Source organism: Diceros bicornis, chromosome 10 (assembly GCF_020826845.1).
Source record: "Diceros bicornis minor isolate mBicDic1 chromosome 10, mDicBic1.mat.cur, whole genome shotgun sequence".
Classification (NCBI taxonomy): domain Eukaryota; kingdom Metazoa; phylum Chordata; class Mammalia; order Perissodactyla; family Rhinocerotidae; genus Diceros; species Diceros bicornis.
Genome location: NC_080749.1, coordinates 16,638,755 through 16,655,899, shown reverse-complemented (window position 1 = coordinate 16,655,899; position 17,145 = coordinate 16,638,755). Strand labels below are relative to the sequence as shown.

Sequence of the window (17,145 nt, the reverse complement as noted above, 5' to 3'; positions counted from 1 at the left end):
ACCCTAAATTTCATATGGAATCACAAGAGACTCTGAATAGCCAAAACAGTCCTGAAAAAGTAGGACAAAGTTGGAAGACTCACATTTCTTGATTCCAGAACTTATTACAAAGCTATAGTAATTAAAACAGTGTGGTGCTGGCATAAAGACAGACTTATATTCCAATGGAATAGAGGATAAAATCTAGAAATAAACCATCACATATATGGTAAAATGGTTTTGGACAAGGGTGCCAAGAACATTCAATGGGGAAAGGACAATCTTTTTGGAAAATGGTGCTGGGAAAGCTGGGTATCAACATGCAAAATATTGAAGTTGGACACATCTAATACCATAAACAAAAATTAACTCAAAGTGGAACCATGACCTAAATTGAAGACTTAAAACTATAAAACTCTTAGAAGAAAACATAGTACAAAAGCTTCACGACATTGGATTTGGCAATGATTTCTTAGATATGACACCAAAAACATAGATGAACAAAAGGAAAAATAGGCAAATTGGACTTGATGAAAATTAAAAACATTTGTGCATCAAAAGACACTATGAAGAGGATAAAAAGGTAGCCCACAGAATGGGAGAAAATATTTACAAATCATATGTCTGATAAGGGATCAATATCCAGAATATTTAGAGAACTCCTAAAAGTCAACAACAAAAATACCCCAAACAACCAGATTCAAAAATGGGCAAAGAACTTGAATAGACATTTTTCCAAGGTATACAAATGGCCAATAAGCACATGAAAATGTGCACAACACCACTAAATATTAGGGACATGCAAATGAAAACCACAATGAGATATCGCCTTACACCTATTAGGATGATTACTATCAAAAAAAAAAAAAAAGCAGTAAATAACAAGTGTTGGCAAGGATGTGGAGAAATTGGAACTCTTGTGCACTATTGGTGGGAATGTGAAATGGTACAGCCCCTGTGGAAAACAGTATGGAGGTTGCTCAAAAAATTAAACATACAATTACCATATGACCCAGAAATTCCACTTCTGGGTATATCCCCAAAAGAATTGCAAGCAGGGTCTTGAAAAGATATGTGTACACCCATGTTCATAGCAGCATTATTCACAACAGCTAAAACGTGGAAACAACTCGAGTTTCCATTGATGGATGAATAGATAGGAAAACATGGGTATATAAATACAATGGAATATCATTCGTCTTAAAAAGGAGGGGAATTCTGACATATGCTGCAACTTGAATGAATCTTAAAGACATTATGCTGAGTAAAATAAACCAGTCACAAAAAGACAAATACTGTATCCCACTTACATGAGGTACTTAGAATAGTGGAAATCATAGAAACAGAAAGTAGAATGGTGATTGCCAGGGGCGGGGGGATGAGGGGATTGGAGAGTCATTGCTTAATGAATATAGAATTTCAGTTTTGCAAGATGAAAAGAGTTCTGGAGATTGATGGTGGTAATGGTTGCACAACAATATGAGTGTCGTTAATACCAGTAAACTGTACACTTAAAAATTGTTAAGATGGTAAATTTTATGAGTATTTCACCATAATAAAAAAATTGAGGAAAAAAACACATAATTACCCCATATGATGACTTGGGGTCTAGTGTAAGAGCCGGAGGACTCAGTCAAGCTTTCTTCAGCCTCATGGTCTCCCTTCACCCTTTGGAGGTCATCACCCCATCCTTGTTGAGCTTCAGAGGGGGGGTCTGTCTGCACCCGTCAAGCAGGGACTAGCTGTACTGTTAGCCAGATGCTGTTGTGCTGCTATCTTGGTTTCTGACAATATTCTGGTAGCTGACACTGACAAGCCTGAAAGAAGCAGCAGCATGCACCCTGCAGAATAGACATGGAGGCATATGCTCCTGGATTTGCCATGTTCAGACCTCAGTTATTTCCCATAATGGAACATTACAAGGACTTTCAAGAGCCGCCCCTTCACCACTGCCTCTTGTGTGCCACAGGTCAGGACACCAGCCTGCACTGGGCAGGATGTGTGCTGGAAGGAGATATAGACCAGGTAGCAGCATCCCCTGAAGCAGCTATTTCAACTCTCATTGCCAAATTGTATGTAAAGTCTGTCTCCCACTAGAACTCTGGCTCCACCATTCTCTTCATTGTGTAATGTTAGTCCAGTTAATTAAGTTCCCTGAGGCTCAATTTTCTCTTATGTAGAAAGGGTCATTATTGTGAAAATTAAATAAGTATAAATGCCTAACAAAATGCCTTTCCTATTGTAGATGTTAATAAATGGTTGGTTTTTTTTTTTAATGTACCACATAACAACTTTATTTTATTTTACTGAGTAGACTTTAGGTTCCTTTTTATCCCTCTTCATATTTCCTAGGAACGTGGTAAACACTTAACAAATAGTCAATTGACTATTCTAATCATAGATTGAAAAATTGTGCATATTATCTTGTTACTTGTTTTATCAGAACACTTTGATAAGGACAAAAATAATAGTGCTTATTTTCTTTATCATATCTGTACTGTGAACACAGTTATCTACTGGTTTATTGTATTTGTGCTTCCAGCTGTGCCCCAGAGCAAAAGTTATGACAGTAAAACATAGGTGAAGTGAGGCAAGATCTGCAGAGTGTGGATCTTATTTGCTTAATGATGTGTACAGTAAGTGTCATATTAGGAAGGGGGACAGGAAGATTCATGTTTTTGAAGCAGAAACATAATGTTCAGTGCAAAGAATCTCATATCATGTTTTCTAAAAGATCGTGGGAGACAAAAAAAGGTGAAATACACTGCTTACGGAGAGACATCTGTTCTCTCTGATTCTTTAACTCACTTTCAACTTGGAGAAACAAAGCAAAGTGACAGTTTAACTCTTGTGTTTTGTCAGGCCTACGTCTTTAGCTCTTGCGTAAAAGTGAGCAAGCTGCCATCTGTGCAAACAGGTGGCTTGAATTAAAAAAGATGTTGAGTATTAGAAATCATATTTGGAGGGATGGCAAGGAATGGAGAATTTAAGAAAAACCAGAGTACCTTCAGTAAGATGAGAAATGTGAACCATCAACTATGTCTAAGGTAGGAAATAAAGTGTGGAAATATTTGTCCAAAAAAGCTCTAAGCACCTGCAAGCTTCATATTTTCCCGTAGTAATTCTATCATCAGTGTGCTCCTCCCAAGGAGCAGATGGGGCACTATTACATTTGTGCCTCCCTCAACAGACTACTGTGGGTCCACTGAGGCCATCTTGGAAACATGAGCAGAGAAGACACCTTATGTCATAACATACCTAAGGTATTGCTCACCCATGACTTAATTCTTAATTATGACTTAGTGGTGACTCTTTTAGCTTCAGAGAAGAGGTTCTTGAAACCTTGAAGCTGAGTGGAAAGGGAAAAGAATACACAGATTGGAGGGCCAGCTTAAGGAAGCAGTATAAGCGTCATGCATTAGTTTAAAAGATAGCCTGTGCTGCAGAAATTGGACTGGATTTAGGAATCCTAATCCAGGAGTTTTAGTTACTGATTCCTCACTGTGTTCACCTTTCTGTGGCCTTATTTTTTTATTGATAAAATGAAGAGATTGGACAAAATGATTTCCTTGGCTCCTCTCAGCTTTTCAATTTTGAAGCCAATTGTGTTGTCAACTTCATACTAAGGACTCGTTTATAGAAACAATGCATAAAAATTACTGATACAGCAATTAATAAGCTAGTATAGTATCTTTATGACGAATGCCTTAAATATTCGTGGTTTATTCACGATCTACTATGTGTAGAGCCCTGCATTAATAGAAGTAAGGATGGAGACGTGGAAAGTACAGGAGAAGAAGAATTACAGATAGCAACCATAACACAAAAACAAACCATTTTTATTTCAAAGATGGTGAAGAGTTTAGCTTTACTTTGAGTAGTTGGAACAAATACCAGGGAAATAGCACATATATTTCTTTATCTATTCCACCAAAAGTCTTTGTTTTATAGCCAAAAGAAATAAAAAATTTGTATTTTAAACTTTTGTCATTTCAGCTTCCTTCTCCTCTTTGGACAACTTTGTCTTTATTTCTGATTTATTTATTTTTAATAACAACTTTATTGAGATAAAAATCACATACCATAAAATTCACCCTTTTCGAGTGTAGAATTTATTGGTTTTTAGTATATTCACAGAGTTGGCCAATCATCACCACTATCCATTTCCAAAATGTTTCCATTGCCCTCAAAAAGGAACCCAATACTCATTAGCAGACACTTCTCATTCCCCTCTCCTCCAAGCCCCTGGCAACCACTAATCTGCTTTCTGTTTCTATGGATTTTCCCATTTGGACATTTCCTATACATTGAATTATACAATATATGGCTCTTTTGACTAGTTTCTTTCAGTTATATTGTTTTCAAGGCTCATCCCTCTTATAGCATGTGTCATTACTTCATTCCTTTTCATTGACAAATAATATTCCATTGTATAGATTTACTACCTTTGTTAATCTGTGTATCAGTTCATGACATTGAGTTAGTTTCCATTCATCATTGGCTTCGAACATTAATCTCTTCTATTTTTTTTCTTATCATTATTGAGTGAGTAATTAACCCTTGTGACTTCACTCTATTCTTCCTTCCTAGTTGTCATCAAGTATATATGATTACACAATGCTCAAAATGGGGGGATTTAGACATTAATTCAATGAGACACATAAATACAAACTATATACATAGTTCTATTCTACATAATGTAGTAAATAAAGAAATCTGAATATTTCCTTCTCAAGAGACTACATGCACTTTTTAATGGTTAGTGACAATATCTTATAGCAGTAAGGATGGAATATAGATCAAGTGGAGAGTTTAAAAAAATGCTACCTAAATCATCATAATCGACATTGCTTCCTCCATCATCAACAAATCCAGGATCACTTTTTGAGCCCATACTCTGTACAAGATATTGCATTTTTTACATGCATTAGAGCATTTTATATTCAAACAACTTATTTGGGGCATTTTTTTTTCATATTTCAGATGACAAAAGTAAATTACAGATAGCTAATGTAACCAGTCCAAAAATTAAATGCTTAGGAAGTAGAAGAGTCAGATTTCATTTCAAATCTCTATAACATACTCTTTCTTTCATTTGTATATATATTACACTATAGATGCTTATATATACATATATACACTATATATTATATATGTTTATAATATATATAGTATTGTTTGGAAAGGATTCACGGTGGAGAGGTGGACCTTGAACTTACCCATGATGTTTAGTATTCAAGATTTGGTTAATCATGATCAGAGGTGAGGTTGGAGTCAGTAGTTTGAGGAAAATAACCACAGTAATAAAAACATACTTACCGCAATGATGTTGTAACACTAAGTGATTGATTTCAAATAGTGTGTTTAGAGTTTATCCTTATTGGCAAGACTATTTATAAATTCAGTCTGTTCCTTGGCAAATATGGTAACTCTTAACAACTCAACAGGAGACTTGAAACTTTGATGGAGATTTGTGATTCTTCCAGGGCATACGTCTACATCTCCTCAGCAGTCTCAGACTGATCTCCTGCCAACATGTTTTTCCCCTCTCAGTAGAATGAATCTCTGACTACACATCCTGGCAGGAGCACATTTTCCTCCTGGCAGACTTCCCCAATGGGCCACAAAAGTCTTATGATTTCAGGCAAAGTCATTTTTGTCTGGGGAAAGCATGACTTGGGAATATGGCAGCACTCCAAACAAACTGGAAAATTTTCTCAGAATTTTAACAATTACTAAAATATATTTCCTTTTATGAACCCATTCTTCTGCCACCAAGTACCAATTACACACACATATATACATACATGTGCACACAAACACACACACAGATATAATCAATTATACTGCACTTTCCTGCGTGATGAAATGCCAATTTATGGTAAATAAATTGTTTTTGTTGTAAATAACACCCTTCATAAGTAAAATCAATCATAATCAATGCACATATACTGTGTAATAGATCTATAGTCTATTTCACTTAGCCAACCTTGACCCTTTTCTGGCATCTATGAAATAATTTCTTTCTTAAAAATCAACACATACCCAACCCTCAGCCAGACTGGGCATGAGATTTAGTCCCGTGCCTGTTAATACATTGCATATACCCAACCCAGGGCAAAAATGGTTACCTCGCCCAATCAGGACCAATGAGAGCAACGAATCTCTGATTAGGAATCCTGGAAAAAGAATCTTAATTTTTTCCTATTGGGCTTGAAAGTGAGAGGCTGTAAGGTTTCTAGGTACTATAGTTATCTTTTGATTGTGAAGGGAAAGCTTGTCTGAATGGAGCAATCTAAAAGAAAACTATAAAATAGCACCTATGCCCCTGATAACATCACTTGAGCCCTTGTATCAAGTTGTACCTAAAGCCAAACATACAATACAATCCTTTTTTGGGTTAAGTTCATTTGGGTGGAGCCTTCCAATACTTGAAATGGACATAGTCTTTTACTTTTCTCCCACATCCTCCCCTGAAATAGAAAATGGTAACAATGACTTATCCATGTATTCTTATCTGATCGATCTTCTTCTAAGAACATAAATTTGTGTAATAACTGTTTATAGTTAGATAAATTATAGCCTAGGCATATGACAAAATATGATTAAACCCGTTATACAACTTGGACTTATCAGCATTTTTCTTTAATCAACTGAGTTTTTCTTATGACTTTTAACACTGTTTTAAAAAAAAGCCCAAATATGCTTAAGAAGAGATTTCATCCAAACTCAAAAACAATAACCTATTGCCCAAAGTTATTGCTTTATTTCCACTGAAATTTAGCCATAGAACTAACTACAGTTTTCTGATTCTATAAGTATTTTAATGTATTTTATATTTCCCTTATTCATCCCAGGATCTGATTGTCTTGGAGTACATGAATTTTTAAACATTCCTTTTGTCACTTATTTCATTGTTGTTTCTGTTTAAATCAATGCAATACTTACATTTTATTCAACTAAATCAATTTTCTATTCAATTCTTATCTTATGGTTCAATTATATACTTATTGGAGTACAGTGATCAATTTTATTCTCTAGAGATTTAATTAAAAACTGCAGAAATTGATAAAGGTTTGCCATTATGCTTTGGAAGAGTCACAGCACCTGTTGTTTAGATGTATAAATTAGTTTGTCAGATAACAAAATTTCTCAGTGCTACTCTGTGAAACTACGTTCAGGGCTATAACATCTACATTTCCTTTTTTCTGCATTTTAAATATTGCCACATTTTCTCTTCTGTATGTCCAATTATCATGTTTCAATTTATTTTTCTTTCTATAATGTCAATTGGGCTAAAAGTATTAGGCATTTGAAATAACCAATGGAGAATTTTTAATGACGGGGTAAAATGCCTAATCTATGATTCTAAAAGAAGATAAAAGGATATAAATCATGATATACATTGAGATCTCAACTGTGTGTTTTATAAGGAAACTTTAAAATTTTCAGTTATTTCTCCTTGATATGTTCACATTATACAAATTTTCTATGATATATGTGTATTACTTTATAATAAGAAAAAAAGCAAAAAGTTACTGTCTTTGATCCCATATGTCTTTCTGTTTTGTCATCTTGAGTGTGTTGATATTAAGCATGACTAGAAATCATTTCCATAGGATAGGAAAATCTACCTAAGATGAGCTGTCACTGGTTAGGCAAAGGTAATGGATTCATGTGTCTATTCAACTGAAAGACCAGTGGCAAGACATTGCATCTTGATGAGGACATAGCCTTGTCAAAGATGTTGGAGAGTAAACATGTTTGTCAATAGGAAAATGTCAATAGTTAATGGAAATTGACTAAAGTGCATAGATTGGCCAGGAAGGATGCAAGGAGGATAACAAAATGGCTAAGTGATGGATGGTTAAGTCCCCATAGATTGATATTTAAATAGTGGAATTCAGAGATTTAACAGACAGTCAGTGATGCAGGATCAAAGCACAAATTGGATGTGTAGGGTTAACTTCGTTTTCAATTTCTAATTTACAAGTTTAATGAAAGATTATTTGATTTATGATTAAGTTAATTAAATGTCTCTATGAAATTTGAAGCCATTTTATTAGTAATGTAGAAATTAATATTAAAATTAAAACCTTCAAGCAAAGGAGGAGATGTTTAGAATCAAAGAAGGATAGCTTTTGAGTGAGTAACTGTGAAGGATCTGAGATTTCACTCTACTTGCAAACTAACGTATATAGAAACATGAGGCCTTTGGATCAGAGGCAAAGAGAGTTTATTACTCACAGCAACAGACAAATCACCACAGGGCAATGTGGTGAGGTCCTGATGCTACCTTCACATACAGTGAGGTGACTTACAGAAGTGGAAGTCCAAAATAAGAAAACTCTCATCTTGTATAAGATTGCTGCTGACCTGACCATTCTCCAAAAGTACATTTGGAGGCTGAGATCAGCCCAGTTTAACCTTTTCAGAATGAGAAAGAATGGAATCAAGTTAGTGGCTGACTAAAAGAAAAACAAAATTAGAGGAGAGAGGAGTCATTTAGATATTTGCCTAGCCACATATTTTTTTCTCTATATTTTGCAGTTTACATGCTACTTTGAAATAAGCTCTATTCTCTGCATGTGTCACTGCAGTGTAGACTTCTAGACTTTTAAGATCGTGGAAACACAACTAACATTTATGCTCATTTTACATGAGATGCTCAGTGAAACAAAGGCATGAATCTGTTTATATCTTCCCTTTGCCTGCTGACTTCAGTAGACTGGACCACTCTAGCAGAGATAGTTGAGTATATGAGTCTGAAGTTAAGAAAGCTTTTGGTAAAGCCCTAGTGACTTATGAAGCTTTTAAGTGAAGAAAGTTAAGAACTAGTTACAAGTGGTACTTATGCTACTTATGCTACTGCTGTGCAAACAAACATTCTGGTGCGAAAAGACATTTGAAATTCAAGAGTAGTGTTTTATTTTCCTCCTATGTGAATTTTTTCGTGAATAATCTAAAGAATGAAATGATCATGCAAAAATTGATGCTATTCACATTTTAGCTACAAATCAAAAAAGCATAATTTAGCTGAGTGGCCATCAACGGCTCCATTATCAAGCCTGGAAAGGGCTCTTCATCACAGGAAGCGGCATTCATAGGATTGACACTTACATATGAATTAATGATGATTACGTACAATGATAATGACTTTTAAATGAAGATGGCCTTTATTCTGGTTACTTTTTTAGGAAAATTCATTTATTTTGTAAATCTAACTTTATCCTATTTACCAGGAATTCAAATCATTGTAAGGCAAATATATTTCTCCTGCCAGGTTGGAAAATAAAAACTCTTTTGAGTATATAAATATTTTGGAGATCCAAAAGAACATTTTTCTAGTGACATAGCAGTGATCACTGACTAAACTAACATTTATAAGTATAGTAAGTAAAAAATATGTTCTCTGAATGAAGCAAACAATTAATAGTGTAACACAGATGTCAGTAAACTTTTTTTTTAAAGGACAAGAGAGTAAATATTTTAGGCTTTGTGAGCCATGTGGTCTCTGGTGCAGCTACTGAAATCTGCCATTGTAGTGCAAAAGCAGCCATAGACAATATGTAAATGAATAAATAAATAAACATGGCTGTGGCCCAAATTCGGCCCACAGCCATAGCCAGAGTTTGCCAATCCCCGGTCTAGCAAACTAAATTAACTCTGTCTCTCTCTTTATCTCTACCTATAGCTCTCTATATAGTTTATATATATATATATATATATATATATATAATTTAACATAACTCATTATATTAAATTATTAAAATTATATTAACTATTTTATATTTTAATTAAATTATTAAAATTGATCACTCATAATTTATATTAATTTAATCAGCATTGGTTAATTTATGCTGGTTTGTAATATAATTTATATTTCACCACCAGAATATTATGAAAGTAGATTATCTAGGTTTAGATTTGCAAGCTTGTGTTAAAGAAAAGTTATTCTGACATTGTTAAAATAGTAAGGAAGATTTCATTCAAGACTGTTATAGTAGAGGTGACTATTGCAATAGAGGGAGAGAGACTGAACTCAGCTCTGAATACAGCACAGATACCTGGGGGGGATTCGTAGCCAAGGAGCAGAGTGAGGGGAACAGTGGATGGAAAATCACTAAGAGGACACATCAAGGGTAGGGGGATTCTCACTAAACTGACGTAGCAGAATTCTTGCTAAAGGTGGGCCAGAGTGGAGGCCTAGTCAAGAAGAGGGATCAGAAGAGCCTGATTCAATTTTGGTCAAGGAGGGAGTCTTTGTCAATAGTGCTAAATGTATTTCTAAATAAAATTATAACAGTAAAAAAATGAAATATGAATGATAAATGTGGTGAAAAGACTTAATCTTGTAGCAGAGAAAAATATTTGTTGAGCTCCTTTGATGGGATAGGTGTCCTATTATATACTATAGAAGTTACGAACTGCTGAATGCTGGTACCCCCCAAAATACCATCAAATAACCTGATAAACATCATAAAGCACAGCTGAGTTCATTGCTCACTTTGGTAAAGAAGGTCACTGTCTTGACCAAGAGTGAGCACTGCATGGGAAAGGAAGGGCAAGGAGAGATGTTTATGAGGTTTTTGGGATCTAGTTTGACAGGTCTCTCAATAAGCAGTGTTGATTAGGATTGCGTGAAGTTTGTGTTGTAAGAGTTTAGGATTGGTGAATTTTGGGAGGTGGGGGTTTGCAAGAGGCTCTTGAATAGTACACAGTCATTTGGCTGAGCTATGTATCGTTCTGAAAAAGCGATATTTACTTTAGTGAGCATTAGTTGAGTAGTCTATTTTTCAAGTAAATGGGTTTTCAGAAAGTTCCTGAGAAAAATGAAGTTATTTGCAACCTCATCTTCCTAGCAAGAATTTCCTGAAATATTAAAGTCATATTAATGCAGACAGTTAAATAGTAAACTCACGTTAATGTAGACAGTAAGACGTGTGGGTGTGGATAGTTTCAATTCTGAAAGGAACAAGAAGTAAGCCCTTTCTTGAGTTTATAAAGTAAATGAAAACCCAAAACAAACACATCAAAACTAAATAAAAATAGACAGTAAAATTTTTGAAAGAAATTGTATGATTAAATATTAAATGACTGGTATAGGAGTTCAGAAAAGAGAGAGATTGAGTGAGGACTTTAGAAGTCTTGGGAATTTAATAATGCTTTGAAAAAGATGAAAAATCTGAACAGTACCTGGCCATTTGTTAGTGGGCATCATAAGCAAAATTGAGTGGAAGTGAAGTATGAGATACGTAGACAACTGTGAACAACAGGTGGCCTGGGCTATTTTATAGAGTATCAGGAGATAATAACTATGGAAATATACGTTGAAGCCACACAGTGAGAAACATAAATGCCAGACTTTGATTTTATACTTTATTATTAGGAAGCCATGAGTCTTTCTGGAGCATGTGAGAGAATACGAAGTGTTGTGTGGAATATGTTATGCTGTGTGATGAGAATAAACTAGACGCATAGAGAACGCTTAAAAAACTAAAACAGTCTTCCAAGTGAGAGGTTATAAAAAACAATATTAATATAGGAGATGAAGAGATAGAGGAGATATAATGAACGTAAGTATGTGTGTGTGTGTATATATATGGAACTTTGAGGGAAGGTGTAGTCAAAAGTATAGGGAAGGTGTAGTCAAAAGTATAAGGAGTTTAATTTTAATCTACTGAGTTTTATGTATCTGTAAGACATTTATGTGATCTAGCATAGAAATGCAAATATAAAATTTGCATATGGAGAGGTCAGGACTTGAGTTTGAAAGTTTAAGAATCGATATAGGAAGGTATGAGTGGAAAGGATCACTCATAGAATAGCAGCTGGAAAAAAAAATTAAAGCTCAGAGCTGAGCTTTGAAGGATGTCTTTGCTTAGACAGGTATTGTTTAGATCGTTTAGATTGTTCAGGATTGGTGGACACAGAGAGGCAAGCATCTTGAAGTGTCTTAAGTAAACAGCTGTTTTATGATTAAGAAATTTGCCCAGTTGTAGGAGCTTATGGTTCAGTTAAATTAATTTTCAGAAAGTTCCTGAAAAAAAGATTAAGTTTTTATACTGATTTACAGCCTTATCTTTATGGGCAAGAACTAAAAGTAAAATCTTACGGATGTAGGCTGCTTTGGTTCTTGGTCCTGACGATTGAGGTGGATGCGGAGGCCTTGTTCTCAATTTCAATAGCAAATTGGGAACTGAACTGTAATGTGAAGTGCTCTGCTAGCTGCTTTGTGTGGAAGGGGTGTGGAATAAAAGGTTGCATTTACCTGAAAGATCTTAAACTAGGATATTTTCCCTTTTGTTAGACACATCATGGAGAAAGGGATTGGACAGAAATGACAGGGATAATCATTTAGGAGGACAGACACTAAAAATACATTTCTGAAGCTCAGGATGCAGAGGCTAGACAGTGATTCTATCTTGTCACACCTTTTCTTCTGAAAAACTGACTAAATTGAATATGTGTTTAGGATAATTGGCTCTTAACTTTCAATGAGCTGAAAAGGAAGAAAGATTATTTAATCAAAGTACTGTATAGACACACATAATACTGTGTTTTAAGAATGATTCTACCTTAATCTTCCTGTGTTAATGCACTTTACTCATTGATCTAATTCACTCATATTTCATTACCTGATATTAAACAAAATACGAGGTGACAGTTTTGAAGTATAGTTCCAGAGAGTCATTTATTAATGCAATAATAGGAGTTTCAAAACTGGGAGATTCCAGCAGTGATTATAAATCAAACAGTAAAGTATGATAAATATGAGACCCAGAAGACCAGATTTTTAAGACCAGAAAAAAATGAAAGAGAATTAATAAAGGCAGATATTAGATGCTTTTAAAATAATTCATGCAGAAATCTGTATTAAATATTAAGCTAGAGAGTTACACTTGAATTAAAAAAAAATTTCTCCTGCTAACTCAACATTGAGAGTCTAATGGTAAAATTTGCAGGAGTGTAGATCTAAGAGTGTTTATAAATCTCAAATCTCTGTAGATGTTTTTCAAGTCTAAATAATTATCCAACAAAATTTACTTTAAAAAATATTAAATGTAATCTTGATCTTCTCAAACAATCTTCACTTTCTTCTACTTTGGTTCTAAAGGAAATAAAAACTAATTTTCCTTATTCCACCCCTAAGACAACCCATCACCTGCTTGGGGTTTTCTTTTACTAGAAGAGATTAAGGGGCTATATGTTACTCAATCTCTTCCAATGAAGAGGAACCACTACTTATAATAAAACATTGCTCTCTAAACTCTTCTTTCTCCCTAAGCCCACAGGCTTCATCCCTATTTAGAATTCTGCAGTGTGCTTGCCCTCTGGGAGAACGACCCATTGACTGGCTTCTTGCTATATTTATCTCCTTGCTGTAGTAGAAGGGGGAAAATTCTTGTTCACTTAATTTATTGGGAAAATATTATAAGGATGACTTGTTGAGGCGTGCTATTTGGCGTTTCTTGCTAATCTATGATGGTAATGTTCGTCAATATCAAGAAGTGGTCCAGAATTGAAAATATCAAGGAAAATAACAGAAGGGATTGGTTGGGGTTGGGATATTAATTCGAGCAAGCATTAATTGAGAGCAGAAAGGCAGGAGACCAGAATCAACTGGCAAGGCCAAATGACTAACACAGGTTCAGAAGGTAATACAAGGCCTAATTTTAAAAATCATCGAACTATCTTTCAATCCATACAGTCCACTTCAGATAGTAACTTGGAAATCTTTCTGTCTCTTTTTCTTCTTTCATAAAACACCATTTGTGTTTCCCTATCCTCCAGGCCACAGTCCAAACGTGTTACTGCCCCCATGTGATTAAGATCAAGAAGCACTATTGGCCTTTTGTGCCATTTTTGACTAAGAGGAGAGTCACATTGGACTCCAGTCTTCTGAATGAGACACTAAAGAAAAACAAACTTCACTTTTTCTGGTATTGATTGCTTATCATCATATAACTTCTAGGTGTTACTATTTATAATATTGAAATAACTAGAGAACAGACCAGAAAATCTTGCTTTGCCAAAAATGTCAGACATTTCCAAGAATCCTCATAACCCACCATGCAGTACTTGTTTACCATTACACAGATGAAGACATTCAGGTTCTGAGAGACTGTACCTTATATAATTTCGTTCACTATAAATAGTGGACCCAATCCCCTTTGATATTGCCTTTCTTCCAAGGATGGGCAGGGGGTTAGGGAGGTGCAGTATCACAGAAAAGGTTAAAATTGAGTAAAACTAGAAAGGAGATTATCACTTAAAAAAAAAAGGAAGGGGCTGGCCCTACGTCCTAGTGGTTGAGTTCAGCATGCTCCGCTTCTGCAGCCCAGGTTCACAGGTTCAGATCCCGGGCACGGACATACCCCACTCATTGGCCATGCTGTAGCAGTGACCTACATACAAAGTAGAAGAAGATTTGGCAAAGCTGTTAGCTCAGGGCTAATCTTCCTCAGTAAAAAAAAAGAAAAAAAAGGAAAACACAACTGATTTTCTTTGGGTATCTTCCCTTTTATATATATATATATATATATATATATATATATTTAACTCGTGAGTATCCTCTGTGGCACTTTTCCCTCAGGTTGATATTTGCAGTCTGAGGTATTCTTAAGATGATTTAATTTCCTGATGAATATAGCTGAATTTAACTTTAAAGTATATACAATCTACAGCTGGCCAGATGCAATGCAATTATTTAAAATGAAGACATAATTCTCTTAAAGTTAACAACGTAGGCACAACAGTATACTAACAGTTCAGAGATTTTGATCTGTGACCACACAAGCTAAATAAAATACCAGAGACAAAATTCTCAGCCCAAAGGAGGGAGAGGTTGAGTAGGAATTGAGTGGTGGTAGGACTGGATACATGAAAAAGTCTTCCCGAGGGTGGATCAATATGATTTCCCTTAGAATTGTGTGGAGTTATGGTTAACTGGCAGACGTTATTATAAGTTTAACTAGATCACTAATCAATAACAGCTTACTTTGGAAACTAGAGGCACTTCTCTTTGTCCCTTCTTTCTCATCTCAGAATAGGCAGCAGATTGCCTATATTTTAATTAATTTCAATTTAATAAACCAGGAATCTGGTGGTCCTTTCACTAACCCTGTTTTCACTGCACAATACACTATGTGCTAGATGGGCTTCCTGATCACTGAAGAGGATTAATGTGAGACAAGTACAGAAATCTGCAAAGGTTATTAAAAGCTAACAAAGATTGTTCTAATGTGTCTGTTTATTACACACATTTTCTCCTCTACAGTTATTATATTACCTAGTCAATGTGTTTGTCTATTGTTAATATCTTTGTTGTTACAGATACAGATGTGGTGTATAAAAGCGAGAATGGACATGTCGTTAAACTGAATATAGAAACAAATGCTACCACATTATTATTGGAAAACACAACTTTTGTAAGTAATGAATAATTAATTACTTTATGCATTTCAGTATTGTTTAGAATGCTCTCTAGGTGTACATAACTTTCTTTTCTTCAGCTCCAGCGCTTGCAAAGCATTTCAGGTGAAAAGTTAAGTCTGGAGTATCGTTAGAATCAGTAGATCTATTGATGGAAAATATCTGTATGACCATCTGCTTCATTTTCTTCCCATTTATCCGTTTTAGTAAATGAGCACGTTTCTAAAAATAATAATTCTTTAGAATGAATATTTCTTCCAATATTTTCTGTGTAAGATTAGTCATACAAATGCCAAGATTTAAAAAAAAAATGGTTAGTCTAACACAAGTTATCATTAACATTTTCTTCCCTTTACTTTTCATTGTTCCCAACTTCTTTCTAATTCTGCTATGGTTTTCCGGATCAAGCAGAAAGCAGGCTTTCTAAAACGGGTCTTTTGCTGAGGTAGTTGTGTTTTACTTTAATAATTTAGGATTCTATCAGTACCATTTTCCTACTCCAGAATCATTGCCTAGCCTAACAATGTTCAAATAATTGAAAGTATTTATTTTGCTCTTATAAAAAAAATGAACACCTGCTGGTAAATTCAGTCCCCTTAAGGTTAGAGTTAGCTATGATTACCTATTGAGTAAGTGATAATGAATTAGCTGTTGCAAATGTTCAAATTCTAGCTATCAAACACCACTGAAAAAGAGTGCACAGATATTTGCTCAGTTTTATATAATCAAAGGTTTAGTATATTGCCTGTTAGATGAGTTCATATGATACAGACAAAAACACAGTACAAGGCCTCAGAAGACCTTCTACACAAATTAAATCAATGAGCAAATCATCAGCTACCTTTTTTACTTATTCCCACTTGTACATTTGGAATAGACATTTAGTCCTTGTGTTGGTTGTGGGATGGCCAGGTAGAAGACGTGGACTGGAACCTTCTGTTGTTTAGTATTTTTATATATTAAGAAAAAATGGTCATTGAAATCATGAAGCGATTATTTAGGTATGTATCTATTAAGCTAAAATAAACTGACCAGCTGATGTACTTTAGCAATTAGGTCATTAAGTAACAGAGAATAATGGCATTTTTGTTTTTAAACTAATTGGTTAATTCACAGGTATTAGAGGAACAGCTACTCTGAATGCAGCTCTTTAGAGCACTTGTGGAATGCCAAGGTTGTATAAGGCATATTGCTCACTTTCTAAGAATAATGGATTTCTTTGGAAGAGACAATATTAACCCTCCTGAAAAGTTCAATAAACAGTATAGAGCACTATCCGTTATTTCTTGATTGGATGGTCCTCAGAGATAGTAGAAAAGAGGCTATAGAATCATTGAGAGGTGCTGAAATCAATGGAAAAGAAGCCTATCTTCCTATCTTCAATAGAAGATAGGAAAGGAGGCAGAACACAGGAATTGTTAATGATGAGTGGGCATGCTAATGGTTTGCTGATTAAATGTGAATTGTGAATTGACTTTTGATAAAATTAGTTTGGGGAACAAAATTAAATCCATTTTTGATTTTGTTTCCTTTATCATGAGGAGCACAGGCCTCCAGTGGCCACGCATTTAAGTTAGACATAAATACTCAATACAGGAATATTTGGTTATCTGACTGTTCCTTACTGATCATTCCCTTACACAGGCTCGTGAGCTCTTCCCTCTGCTCACAAATTATGTATTTTTTTCAGCATTTATTCCTTGCTTTCTTAGCCTCTATGAAAAAAAAAAG

At 34.8% G+C, this 17,145-nt stretch overlaps 1 protein-coding gene across 4 annotated transcripts in view; it reads left to right on the top strand.

Annotated features, from left to right (window-relative positions):
• The window catches only part of DPP10 (dipeptidyl peptidase like 10), an 802,065-nt gene that overhangs the window by 468,679 nt on the left and 316,241 nt on the right, over positions 1 to 17,145 (top strand). For all 4 annotated transcript variants that reach the window (XM_058548842.1, XM_058548839.1, XM_058548841.1 and 1 more), the window contains one exon: positions 15,316 to 15,410. In XM_058548842.1, coding sequence (XP_058404825.1) covers positions 15,316 to 15,410 — 95 coding nt within the window. The remainder of the gene's footprint in view (positions 1 to 15,315; positions 15,411 to 17,145) is intronic.